Source organism: Macrobrachium nipponense, chromosome 8, assembly GCF_015104395.2.
Source record: "Macrobrachium nipponense isolate FS-2020 chromosome 8, ASM1510439v2, whole genome shotgun sequence".
NCBI lineage: Eukaryota > Metazoa > Arthropoda > Malacostraca > Decapoda > Palaemonidae > Macrobrachium > Macrobrachium nipponense.
This window is the reverse complement of record NC_087203.1, coordinates 54,789,144-54,803,721: the sequence shown is the minus strand read 5'-3', so window position 1 is coordinate 54,803,721 and position 14,578 is coordinate 54,789,144. Positions and strand designations below refer to the sequence as shown.

Here is a 14,578-nt window from a genome sequence, read left to right as displayed (position 1 = left end):
AGTCCATGAGCCGACGAATTTCTTGTCAGGTAAAAAAAAAATCCCGCTCGGTTAAAATATATGAAAATATATTAAGTCCAAGGTAGAGCCAATTAGATATTAAAGGACATTTGAAGGTTAACGCTTATATATGAATTACGCTGATGTGATAAAATTCATGTACTTTATGTATATATTATATATATATAATATATATATATATATAGATATATATAATAAATCATTATATATATATAATTATATATATATTATAATATATATATAATAAATACATTATTTGAAACAGATAATTACATATCTGTAAATAGAATCCATGACCTGAGGGGTCATTGGTGATTTAGGAGCGTCCTACGTGACTATCACAAATCTAGATCACGCTGTGCAATGCTGCAGTAGGCTGGTTTACGTTTGTTTGAAAACATCATCGATTCATGAATTTGTTAACTTTTCATAACACCTTCCATGGGAAGCGGTTGACCTGTTAACATGCGCCGGAAACTTGTAACTTCCGAGCCGGCGGACTACGTATGTCTTTTTATGTGAATCGCTGAGATAGCTAATGTTTCGCTATCGACGCGATGCTTTAAGAATTCAGTTCTATTCTAGTGATCAAACGGAACGGTCTCCTGACCGAACTATCTCTCTTGTAATGGAGTTGAGAAATAAAGTTGTTTTACCGTTATCAACTTCTCCGTTTGAATCATCTCCCTTATTCTAAAAGAAGAATCACTTTACTAAGATACAACGTAGGAGAGAAAAAAAAAAGAGGAACCAGTAATGCTTACGAACTACAGTCGTAAGAAAAGACAAACAGTCTTTCGCCAAAGCGGAAGAACTTACATATATACACATATATACACTCACAGTAATAGGATTCAGCCGGTCCTTCTCACGGAATTTTATGAATTCGACAGACCGGCTAAGTGTAACCAAAGTAGATCTTAGCTGCAAGTAGAGTAGAGCGTGAAACTTTCAACTCGTACTATAGATTTCATTAAACATTGCCACTGGTAATCGTGATATTACACTAGTTCCCTGCCTCAGAAGAATATAGGATTATGAATAAGTACAGGGGAAACACAGCAATCACATGAATGTGTATTGTAATGAATGTCTTGTAATTATATTTTACCGACATATTTATATATTCTACATGTTTATACGTCTTTCATGTTTCAGGTCATACTGATCTTGATAATAAAAAAAATGTACTATAAGGAAATATGACCGTAATAATATTATGCTTATTCATAACTGTATTTTTTTTATTGTCATTTTATTCACTCTTAATTTTAAACTTATTCACAAGAAATGTAGCAGTATCTCCTCGCTCATAATGTTTTCTTTCACATGATATTGTTTATTAGGAAAAAATATAGAGCAATAACGTAACTAAAATCCAAGTACGTATTTACTTATCTTTTTCAATAGATTATCTAGGTATATCTAACGAATTTTTTTGCTAAGTTGATGAATAACTACCATCTACTGGTTGCTCATGTGGCTTAGTGGATTTCGTGTATTTCAACCAGTGGGTTATTTTTTTCTTTTATAGAATAGCAGAACTTAATGCTACTACAGCAAGCTCTATATGATTATATATTGTATAATTGTTATGGGTATTTTATGCATTGTTGAAATGGTGGGTGTCCTATAAATGGACAGCATGTGGTAGATTCTAGAAGGTGTCCGTTGATGTATTTAAGTTGTGTTGTGACGTCATAGGCTGTGACGTCATAGACAAGATGGCGGCGGCGTCGGCAGGATGTAAACAATAACACAGAGTAGTAGAAAGCACGTGTTGGTGGTGTGTGGTTGGTATGGGAGAGCTCTCTGTCTGGTAGGAGTTTTTTTTGGGTCGTAAGTCTTGTGGTGCTGTTGTTCTAAAGTGATTTCTGGAGTATACTGGAGTTAGAGAAAGCGTACAGGTGAGTAGATTATTCATTTGTGTAAAGAATAAAGGGGTTAGGCTAGGCTAAAATTCAAACTGGTAGAAGAGCGTGGTTGATCAAAGATGCCTGGATCTGACAGTGAACAAAGGTAGACTACTAGATGGAGAAGGGAATGTCCTAGGTTTAGCGGGATACAAGAAGAATACAAAGAATGGAAAGGTCAAGCCGAAGATTGGCTATTGTTGTATGGAGAAGATACAAAATACCCGGCGATAGAAATGAGAATGAGCATAAAAGGGAAAGCCCGAGAGCTAGTGGAAGCATTAGATAAAGATAAACTTACTGGTACAGAGGGTCCAAAGTTAATCCTAGAGAAACTAGATAAAGCCTATCTAAAAGACTCGGTAATGGAAAATTACGGCAGAATAAAAAGATACCTTCTAATAAGAAGAGAATCTAGTGAAAATATGGCGGACTATTTAATTAGATACGAGAAGGCAGCATCTGAGTGTGAAAGAGCAATGGGGAAAGGCGCGCTTGAAGGGGAAGTCAAGGGGTATCATGTAATAGAGTAAGCAAATCTCACGGAAAATAAAAAACAAATGGTATTATCGGCTTGTGGGCAAGAAAAGCTAGAGTACGGAACAGTGTCGCAAACAATGAAAAGACTATTTGAGGGATTAGGGACTAAAGAGGAACGGGAATGGTGGGGTTCGTTAGAAGGCAATGCCACTTCTGGGAGAGGGAGGGAAAACCAAAGATATCGGGGAAGATGGAACCGAGGAAGGGGTGGTAGAAATCCTATAAACAAAGAAGGGAAGGTAACAGTATGTGCAATATGCAGCTCAGAATGGCATTGGGCTAGGGATTGTCCTCATAATTTTCATAATAGGAAGAAAACTGAAACAAGACTAGAAGAAAATAAGCTGAAAACAGAAACTGGGACAGAAGAAGAAGAGGTTTATGTAGGAGAAATTGATAAAATAGTGGAAGCATCGTGGGAGGTGGTTGATGCAATTTTGGACACAGGGTGTAAATCAACAGTTTGCGGGGAATTGTGACTAGCACGTATTGTCATGGATTTGAGTCAGGAAGAGTTGAGGAGAATGAGGGACCCTAGGACAGAGTCTAATAAAGTGTTTAATTTTGGTGAGACATCTTATAAGTCCAGAGGAATAATAGAAATACCTGTGATACTAAAAAACAGAAAGTTTTATTTGAAGACGGAAATTCTGCAAGGTGATATACCCTGGCTGATAGGTAAGCAAACCATGAGTAAAATGGGTATGACCCTAAATTTGAAAGAAAATTGTGTCGTAATAGAAGTATTAGGGGGAATGAAAGTAGAGTTAAGAGAAGACGAACAGGGTCATTTAAGAGTACCTATAAGGAGGAGGAAGGTAGAAGAATTATTACTGGAGGGTTGGAAGGGAAAGAATCCGAGGGAAATTAAGAACACAATGAAGAAATTACATTTACAGTTTGGTCATGGAAGTGGAGATAAAATATGGAAGCTAACAGAGGAAGCACAATGGAGTAATGGGTTAATCGAAAAAGAAAAAGAGGAAATAAGAAAGTTACTAACGGAACTGATTGGAAATTGTGAGGTTTGTAAAAGATACAAAAGAAACCCGCCAAACCAGTAGTAGGCTTTTCTTGGAGTAAAACGTTTAATGAAGTCGTAGCGATGGATGTGGGAGAGATAGAGGAGAGAAAGTTCTTGGTAATAGTGGATATGGCAACGAGGTATTGTCAGGCCTGTTGGATAAAAGATAAGAAACCAGAAACTATAATAAAGATACTTTTTGAGTGCTGGTTTGCTATATTTGTAATGCCCTCCAAAATATTGTCAGATAATGGGGGAGAATTTCAAAATAAAAAAGTAAGGAGGATGGCAGAAAAATTGAATATTAAAGTATTAGCCACAGCATCAGAATCTCCGTGGAGCAACGGATTATGTGAAAAGACCGTAGGCATGATCAAGGGAAGTGTAAGGAAGATGATGGAGGAAGAGGAAGTAGATTGGTCCATAGCTTTGAAATCGGTAGTGAGTGCTAGGAACTGTTTAATGAATAATGGAGGTTTCTCTCCCAACCAATTAGTATTTGGAAAAAACCCTTCACTGCCTAACCTAATGGGAGAAGAAAGTTCAAGTCCTGCAAGCAGAGAAAAAGGGATGGAAGAGGGTATGGTAAGGGACACACTGAATGCAATGCACAAGGCCAGAGAAGCATTTATAAAAAATGAGTCTTGTAATAAAATAAGAATAGCGCTAAACAAAAACATCAGAGAACATAAATTTGATGAAGCAGTGGTAGGAGATGAGGTATTCTATAAGAGGGAAAATGAAAATGAATGGAGAGGACCTGCTCAGGTAGTGGGAGTATCGGGGAAAACAATAATAGTCAAACATGGGGATTCTTTAAGAGAAGTAGCAAGGATACATGTGACAAGGATTCAACGACGATCACCAGATACAGAAGAGATATCGGCTAGAATAGATAAATCCCATGGGGTGAAAGGTAGATCAGATGGCCCAAATGAAGGGAAAGTAGATTGGCTAGAAGGAGAGGAGATAATAGGTGAGAGAAGGAATGCAGACACAGAAGAGACTATAGAAAGAGAGGTGATAGAGGAAACAGTGGAAGATAACGGGCAAAGTGGGTCAATAGAAGGCGAGTTAATGGAAGAGATACCAAAATTCAAAAAGGGAAATAGAGTTAGAGCTATAAACAATGATACAGGACAAGTAGAAGAATGGACTATATTAGGTCTTGCAGGAAAAAGATCAAGCCAAGCATGGGCTGATTCGTACAATGTACAAGACTCACAGTCAGGTGACAAAGGGTGGGTTAACTTGAGGGATTATAGTCAGGTAGAAAAAATTGAAGATGAAGAGGAGGTGTTGCTGGGATTGAAAATAGAAGCATAATGGAAGCCAAAGAAAAAGAACTTCAAAGTTGGAGAGATAACCAGGTATATGAGGAGGTAAATGATGTTGGACAAAAAGCCATATCTACAAGATGGATAGTAACTGAAAAGATAAAAGGGGGGGAAAGGATATGTAAAGCAAGATTGGTAGCTAGAGGGTTTGAAGAAGAAATGGCAGAGTGGGAAAAGGATGCTCCCACATGCAATGCTGAAATTTTAAAATTCTGTCTAACCATAATAAAGGTGAAAAATTGGAATTGTTATACATTGGATGTCAAAACTGCATATTTACAAGGTGACGAGATACAAAGAGAAGTGTATTTGAAGCCACCAAGGGAAGATGGTTGGAGGGGATTATGGAAGTTGAAGAAAACCGTCTATGGGCTCAAGGATGCAGCAAAAGCATGGTATTGTAAAGTGGTGAAAGTAGTGAAGGAGCTTCAAGGTGAGAGAAGTAGACTAGAACCTAATATATTCTTTTGGAAAAAGGACAATAAATTGGAAGGCATTTTGTGTACACACGTAGATGATTTTTGCTACGGAGGAATTGAAGGATTCTTAAAGGAAACGATTGGGAGATTGAAAGGGAAATTGCAAGTAGAACAAGAGAGTAAATGGTTCAAATATATAGGAGTAGTAATAGAGCAGAAGGAGAATAGATTTTCCCTTAATCAGTGGCAGTACATAAATTCCATAAGAGAACCAGAGGCTAGAAGATATACGGGTAATAGAGTGCTAGAACAAAAGGAGTTAACAGAGTATAGATCAGTGGTAGGACAGCTGAATTGGGTATCACTACACACAATGCCAGAAATATCATATGATATTAGCGAATTAAGTAAAGCATTTAAAGAAGGAACAACTCAGGATATGAAGAAACTTATTAAAACTTTGAGAAAAACTAAGAGCATGATGGGCGAAGTTACAATAAGTGAGATGGAAGAAGAAAGGGTTTATTGGGAAGCCTATGCAGACGCTTCATTTGGAAACATAGAAGATGGCCATACTCAACTGGGTTATATTATTTCCTTGACAGATGGGAAGAGGAGAAGTCCCATATGGTGGAAGTCTAGGAAATCCAGGAGAGTGGCAAAATCCACCATTGAGGCTGAAGCCCTGAGTGTTGGGGAAGCTGTAGAAGGATTGATATATTTCAAGCATTTGTGGGAAGAGGTAGTAGGAGGGAGAAATTTAGAAGCCTTGGTTAACACTGATAGTAAAACACTAATGACCGCCATCAAATTGAGCACTGGTGTAAGTAGCAAGAGATTAAAAATAGATATTGCTGCAATAAGGGAAACCATTGAATCCGGGGAAATAAAGGAGGTGAGATGGATAAAAGGAAAGGAGCAAGTGGCTGATGTATTAACTAAAGCAGGAGTTTCAGGGGAATATATTAGAAATTATGTAGAGGGTAAAGAGTTGGTGGACGAAGGAAATTAAGAGGGGATACTAGGTTAGGAAACAGTCGGAGGGGAGGGAGAAAGAGATAAGTGTGATTATATATTGTATAATTGTTATGGGTATTTTATGCATTGTTGAAATATGGTGGGTGTCCTATAAATGGACAGCATGTGGTAGATTCTAGAAGGTGTCTGTTGATGTATTTAAGTTGTGTTGTGACGTCATAGGCTGTGACGTCATAGACAAGATGGCGGCGGCGTCGGCAGGATGTAAACAATAACACGGAGTAGTAGAAAGCACGTGTTGGTGGTGTGTGGTTGGTATGGGAGAGCTCTCTGTCTGGTAGGAGTTTTTTTTGGGTCGTAAGTCTTGTGGTGCTGTTGTTCTAAAGTGATTTCTGGAGTATACTGGAGTTAGAGAAAGCGTACAGGTGAGTAGATTATTCATTTGTGTAAAGAATAAAGGGGTTAGACTAGGCTAAAATTCAAACTATAGTATTTTTATTTTTACCCTCCGAAGAATAATATTAATATACATATGACTTATAAGAATAGTAATGATGATTGAAAAAAGCACAGCATTCAACATGTGTATTTGGGTACATAAATTTATCTTCATGTTGTTAAATTCATTACTTATAGACTATTAATATAGACAATCCTTAATACATTATAATGATGCTTAACCATGGTTTAGACATTTTATTTGGAAAATCATGAAAATTTATCATTTTATTTGTTGGAATCCAAGATATAACGTTTGAACCTAATGTATGCATAATATGTTATTACTGTTAAGACCATGTTACATTGTTAGTTCTGCATTCTACTTCTACATCTTATATCCCTAATAAAATGACTGATTTCTTTCTGTGTGTTGCTCTGGCGTGGCTCCATTCGGCGTTGTTGACCTTGACCTTGGATCCCTTCTCTCGTTCGAGCGGATGGAAAGCAACGATCAGCTTCGGTTTGTGCATTTAAACCTGGTGTGCTTGTGGATATAAAAATTGCCTCTGTTATTGTTATGTACGGATATGAATTGCATCTGTATTTTATTTTAGTGTTATTCATCGTCTTTTGTAATGATGGTCTTTCGTCGTGTTTTTCTGTTTAGTATTGGAAGATGGCTCCAGTGTTTCTGAGGGCACGTCATCTTCGTCTGGAACGACTGCATTCCTCCCTGGGGAAAGTTAATTCATAAACTATATTAGTGGTCATCTCCTTAGATGTGGATGCGCAGGTGCTTTTTCTCATTACAAGTGATGCCAGCAGGTTTGGTTTGCAATACCTACACCCGTCTGTTTAAATGCACGAACCGAAACTGATCGTTCTTTACTGCCTACTCGAACAAGAAGAGGACAAAGTCAACAACACTGAATGGAACCACGCCTGAACACCATGCAGAAAGATATCAATTTTATAAGGGATATAAGATACAGAAGTAGAATGTAGAACTAACAATGTAACATAGTCTTAACCTGTAATACCATATTATGTAAATACCTACTATGTAAATAACCAACCACCGTATTGTAATTTGTAACCAAAACATTGCAATGAAAAATACGGCAACCGCCCCCCAATCCAAAACCCTACCAATGTAAATAGAGCAGAGGATATCTGTATATATTCATTCTTGCTTGAGAAAGCCCAAGACAGGAGGGCGAAACGGACCGTAGCTATAAATGGAAAGCACACCACGAATCTCTATACTTATCCAGAACTTTGAAGAATTACTGAAAGTAGAAGTAAGGAAATATAGAAAAGTCTGCATCGAAGAAGTTAATGCCACAAAATTGTGAAAAGGAAATTTTGTCCATTAATATGGTTATGTATGTAATAATATATATATATAATATATATATATATATATTATATATCTATATATATATCATATATATATATATATTATATATATATATATATATATGTCTATCTACACATGTACATACACACACACACACACACACACACACACACATATATATATATTATTACGTTTATTGCCCAACTCGTCTACCCAGCATTTAGTTAAATTAGTAAATTGATAGAAGCACAGCCATTTTCTCCCAATCAGCTGACTGTAGGAGGGAGAATGCATGCCAGAAAAGGCATTTCCGTTTAGGAGCGGTGGAAGAAAATAAGCCATTCACTTGGGCTCAAACTTAGAGTAAGAAAAACAGGTCACAGGATTAGATAGGCCTCGATGTGGGCTTTAGGGATTCCTAGCCTAAGACCTCTTTTCCCCCAAATTTGCTGGTTGTTTTGTCGCATCTTTTAGACAGTGCCGGAAGCTGGGTGTGAAATCCAGACCATTTGGAAACACCCTGACCTACTCTCAGTCCAAGCTAGTAACTCCAGGAGGACAGACGTGTCCCCTCCTCTGACTGGAAGTCAGCCCTTTGTCTAAACATGCTGGTTGGATCCCCTTCATACATCACGACACTTGTTCAAGCCTCAAAGGATTAAAGGTACGTCTAGAAAGTGCAAAATCCAACCAGCCTTGTTTCTCCAAGATGACTCTTGCTAATCCCAACTTCAAAACTTTTTTGTATCACTTCTATATTGCAATTCCTTTGTCACCATCGGGGCACGTGCTACCCCTGTGACCTATTCAAGCTTAAGTCTTCATTGAATATTTCATTTAAACGCTAGAGTTCCTCCCCCAGTGTGTTAAATAAATGTGAATAACTGTAACTTTGTGCAAGAAGTCTTTATTTTATTCTGTGTCTAATCTGGGAACTCTTCCAGATCTTTGCCGAGTCACTTGTCATGTCTCATCGCTCGCAAGTACTTCTTGATCGACGTGTTTTTCTATTGTTCTTCCTATGTTCTCACCTTCTCTGCTGGTGTTCAAATGTTCTTTCAGGTTCCCGGGGAAGATTAGCTTCAGAGATGGAAGACTGAGATGAATCACCCCCTCAAGGAACTTGATCATGTTTTAAGAACAACAATATCTAGTTTGGGCAGTACAGTTACAGTTACCAAACTCGGGTATATATATGACCTGCCCAGGCCTATCAAATTGCACTTTTCCTAGTATGTGGCAACTCGACCTTGCCAGTAATGAAAGGCCTATTGTTTTGCTGCAGTATGCCTACCCGGAAGCAGTTCTGTACTTGATCACTCAGCCTGCCACTCTCTTCATTTACTGTCTTGAAGCTGACAATGGGTAGTACTTTCAACTGTGCATCAACACTCATCTTGTGAGTCCTCCTGACAGTCTCCTACCTGCTTGGTTCTTGATTTCCTTTGGTGAAGCCCTGCAAGTGACCCATGTCCTTCAGCCGACGCCCTGGCAGATCTGCACGTCTGTCACACCACAAATTTTAGATAATTGATAGCAAACATTTTTTCTGTAGGCCCTTCCCCCACTATTCCAAGCGCTCACTCCTATTTTCAGTTGTGTTTTCTCCTGTGATTGCCATTCCTAGTGAGTGTTTAAGTGTGAATAGTAATAGTAATGATCATATTTTGCTACTTTAAAATCGAGCTATGCTCAACACATTTTAATGTACTATCAAAAGTTTTGATATACAATGAAATCTTACAAATCGTTATATAATTTTACCTTTGCAGATATCAGTGTTTTCATTGTCATACTGTGCAGATTTGTGTAGACTGTCCATTGTGTGCCTGCCCCTGTAGATCAACAGTAACACTTGCCTCATTCTGCTGGTGTCAACATCGGGATGCCGTATCCCTGATTACCAAAGAAGCTCATGCTCACTTAATACTGCTCCACTTGAATAGTGTTATAGTATATCACTAATCTTAAGTTCACAATCCATGTCCTCCTGTACCTTCGTGATCCTGTAGGTTAGTGTACTTGCTTGCAACTTAGTGGCACCTTTTCCCTTGCTATTGTGAATAGTAGAATTAATGCCAATAGTCCCATGGAGCCAGACAGAGCTCCTGCAAACTGTATATCTTTTGATTGCCCTTTTAGAATATATATTAATTTATGAACAGAATACGTGCAACATCCATTTCTTATTTTTTAAAGTAATTCTGGGTGTTCTATAAGGGTTCCATTCTCATCTTTCTGTTCATAGTCTGCATGCCATAGCAGGAAAATGTAGATTTGCGCACAAGGAATAATCTTGGAAATTCGGGATTTTGAATTCAGTAATTTTGTTTTAACCCCAGCACTGCAACTATGAGACACACACCTGGTTGCAGGAGCTGCTGAAGAGAGAAAGTCTGTCAGGGAGAGGATTAGCTGGTGGCTGCCATATTGAACTTGCTGCAAGGTCACCACGCGTTGGATAGTTGAAGGAAGGAGGCAGCGCTGTCTACCAGGATGTGGGGGAACTTTCATCAAGGTGTTAAAAGGGCCCAACGTGGGACAGATGACCTTAGATCCTTTAAAGAGCCTAAACCCACCACTTGTTCCCTTTGAGCTACCCCTTGGAGAAGATGGCTGTTGATGGACTCCCTGAGGAAGACACCTAGAATTGCCTGCAGAGCGGCTGTGGAATTGACGTTTCACAGTGCTCTGGTGGGAGCCCTTTACCCCAATTTTCGTTCCTACATGTGTCTAAAGATTCGGACCTTCATTTATCTACTTCAAAATCTTTTATTGCATTTACAGTTTTGTTACGGGGCCCTTAGATTCCCTTTTAACTCACTTAGTATAACTTTTTCTGATATGAATATTAGTGTAAATACTGTTGACTAACTCTCAGAATTTATCTGAATATTACCCAATTTGAAGTAGGCCTTCAGCCCTAATTTTGGTACATATAAGATCTCTGCTGCAGGTAAGGCTTATGTCAGATTCATTCATTAAGCATTCTGTTGCGCAGATAACTGCAGATTCATACCAGTGGCGAGCTTGGCCAGATCTTCTGGTGTTTAGTGCAAAATTACCTTGCATAGCGACTATCAGCGATTAGCGTTGGCTAGGAGCTCGTCGCAAGAGTAGAAATTAATCTGAAAATCTAAGTGTAAAATATCCTTCATGAGCACACAAAAGTGAAACAATTACACAGTAAGTAAGGCATTATTTGGTTTCTTAGGTATTTATGTTATGGTAAACAAATATCCTAACTGCTAAAAAAAGTTAGATAGGAATATCAGGACGTGCTTGTCAAATTATCTACAAGAGAAGAGAAAGTAACTATCTAAAAATATTATAGTTTTGACAGCTTTTGTATAAGAGCTCGCATGCCTTTTCATATTAGGTGAGCTAGGAAAGTGCCCAGTGAATTCTGAAGTGTTTAAGAGGAAATAGTGCTTATATTATCCTTCACCAGTTTATCTCTGGAATTTTTGCACCTGTAGTAGCCAAATTTTAGCTAAGCACACATTTTGAAACCACGTTTTGCTTCCAGCCCAAAATCCGCATAGCTGGATCTTTCTCTCTCCATGCTGGTAGAAATAAGAAAATTATATTTCTTTCATTCATTCGTTTCGATAACGATCCTGTGAAGATGGTAAATTCAGCCCACAAAGGCATGGTTAGAATAATAGTAAGAATATAATTTCAATTCTGATTACCGTAACGTCATATTAAATTCAGTAAAGTAGTCAGTCGTGTGAGAAATTCCATTCTTTTGTTCATGCCCAGAACATCATGTGAGGCCTACCCTTCATTCATTTAAAATCTTGGGAAAACCCCTTACCCGACCCCACAATTGCCAGTGCAGGAATATGAGACGTGTAGTGTGAAAGTGGTCTAATCCTCAAAAATGGTGGTTTGGAGTTATAGGCGGAAACTTGTCCATAGATTCAAAACCCTTGTATTGATGTCGGAAAAATGCAAAAGTGAACATCCTACAGATTTTAATAAGGTCTAGAGTGGCGTATTTAGGTCAACAAGAGGTGCGGACTAACTTTAGATTGGTCTCGAAAGTGTTCTAATACGGGAGGGTGCTGCGGCCAATGGCCTATCAGAGCGCACCTTGAGTGGTGTTGTTAGCTACGCCGCCTCAGACTGCTTTCTCACAGACTTAAAGCGTAGCAGACAGTCATTTTACATTCTCTATTTTTTCTCTTTTTCTCTATTTCTCTCTATTTTTATGTTTCTCAATTTGGCTCTCTATTTTCTTTCTTTTGTATTTTCTTATATTTTTCTCTGATTTTCTCTCTCAGTTTTTCAATTTTCTCTTTATTTTTCTCTCTTTCTCCCGATCCCCGTTTAGGGGTGGTCGCTGACGTCCAAGGTAAGTGTAGATGTTAATAATGTACATAGTGTAAAGCAATATTTTGTAATGCTCAACAATGATAAGAATATAAAATTTTTCTATTTTAAAAATTCGTATAAAATCAGGAATTAGGCACAGCAACATATTTTTTTTACAGAACTCTCTTTATTCCATACAATCTTTAAAAATTAATCTAAAACCATGACTTTCTGAGAAAAAAATATAGTGCGGGGGAGGGGGTAAATAAAAAAGTTTATCGTAACCAAAAAAGAACAATAATGAAAAATTGGTGGGTTAAATAAAATTTTCGACCATACCACCCACCCCCCAAAAAAAATTATTAAAAACTCACTGGCATGAAAGATGTAGGCTAAACATTTAATTTGGTGTATAATAGTAATACTGTGTACCACTTTATTCGGTAGTAATCAGTAATTAACTCTGATCGATAATTGCTCAAAACTAACGTCGGCTGGGTAGACCACTTTCTCACTACACACACCATAATACTCTCGAGGCAACTCGATAAGTAGAGCTTAGGACGTAGAAAGAGATTACGTGTTAGTTTAAAGAAATTAAGTCCATCATTTCCCACGAGGGAGAAATACTAGGTAGCCAGAGTTCGTGCATGTATGGATAACGCACAGACCAGCATTGAAATTTTTTTTCCTTCTCTCTCTCTCTCTCTCTCGCCCTTCCCTTCCCCTTTCTCTCTCTCTCTCTCTCTCTCTTCTCTCTCTCTCTCTCTTGCTAGGAGAATATTATTATTGGGGTCTGTGTTCCTGAAGCCGAGCACTTCCATCCCATTATGATTTATTATATATACCCCATTTTTGTGTACCCGAGGAGAGTGTTTCCTATTTTTCCATTATCATTATTTATTATCTATATCCCCATTACTGGTACTCAGAGAGAGCACTTCCTAATTTACTATTGTCATTATTTTTTTCCGTGTTCTTAATTAAAAGGTTCTAATCATTATTTCTCTCACGATTCTGAGCTATTATTTCCTAAGGTTTCGTACCTTCCATCGCACGGTTTTGTGCTGCAAAGCCAAGACTTCCAGGCCTTCATTCCAAGTCCTTGCTTGTGATTATTCATTTTTATTAGCAGCGAATATATCCACATTTAGTGCCTGCAATTTCCAAGGCTTTTGTGCCTGCAATTCCAAAGGCTTTGTGCCTGCCAGTGCGAAGGCTTAGTGCCTGCAATTCCAAGGCTTAGTGTCTGTTCATTCCAAGGCCTCGTGCCTGCCAGTGCCAAGGCTTAGCACCTGCAATTTCCAAGGCTTTTGTACCTGCAATTCCAAAGGCTTTGTGTCTGCCAGTGCCAAGGGCCAGTGCCTGCAATTCCAAGGCTTAGTGCCTGTTCATTCCAAGCCCTCCTGCCTGCCAATGCTAAGGCTTAGTGCCTGCTAATTCCAACAATTCTAGGTCATCATTCCAAAGTCCTTATATGGCTTTTGCTTGAAGCTTACATCCTTGCCAGACTAGAGTAGGAAATTCAGTCATCCTGAAACTTACGGCTTATTCAAACATACTTGCTTCATCAGTCCGTAATGGACCATCCAAGCACTTCGCACAACTCCGGGGTTACAAAGCTCGTGTAAAAAAAGTTAATCTTAGGAATAAATCATATTCTTCTGAAGGTCATTTGCTTCCATCCCCTTCAGTGCCACTTCCAGTGCCACATGCGCTCTACCCTTATCAGGGCTGCTGCTACCTTTGACGAGCTTAAGGCTCTCTCCAATTTGGGGAAACAAGTGGGACTGGAGGGCCAGGACTTACTTACTTGGGTAAACACCGAGAGGGCGGCAGCCAAGGAAGAGATGGAGAAAGAAAGATTAGCTCAAGAGAAGAGAGAAGAAGAGCTGAAAGGGAGAAAAGAAGATTAGCCCAAGAGAAGAAGGAAGCAACAGAAAGAGCAGAGAAGGAGAAGGAGAGAAAGGAGAGGGAGAAGGAAAGGGCACATCAACTTTTTATGGCGGCCCAGGGCATGCCCTCGTGGGCAACCCTTCTCCACATTCTACAGTCAGCAGTGTGGGATCTCTCATTAAGAAGTTGGATGAGGCTGAGCCTGGTGCCTGGCTCGACCAAGTTGAGTGGATATTAGACCCCTACAAGTGTGCTCCCAGTGAAATATCTCTCATTCTGGGGAGGCACTTAGAGGGCAAGGGCACCATCGTAGGAGTGCCATTCCAAAA

The 14,578-nt window shown here is 38.8% G+C and overlaps 1 protein-coding gene across 9 annotated transcripts in view; it reads left to right on the top strand.

Annotated features, from left to right (window-relative positions):
• LOC135222787 (protein unc-79 homolog) overlaps positions 1 to 14,578 on the top strand; it is an 841,880-nt gene that overhangs the window by 792,966 nt on the left and 34,336 nt on the right. Inside the window, exon 56 of one of the 9 annotated variants that reach the window (XM_064261067.1) lies at positions 8,508 to 12,719. The exons of the other annotated variants lie outside the window; for them this stretch is intronic. Within the exon in view, the coding sequence (XP_064117137.1) occupies positions 8,508 to 8,636 (129 nt within the window). The 3' untranslated portion in view covers positions 8,637 to 12,719. Of the gene's footprint in view, positions 1 to 8,507; positions 12,720 to 14,578 lie in introns of those variants that run through there. 9 annotated transcript variants of the gene reach the window in all.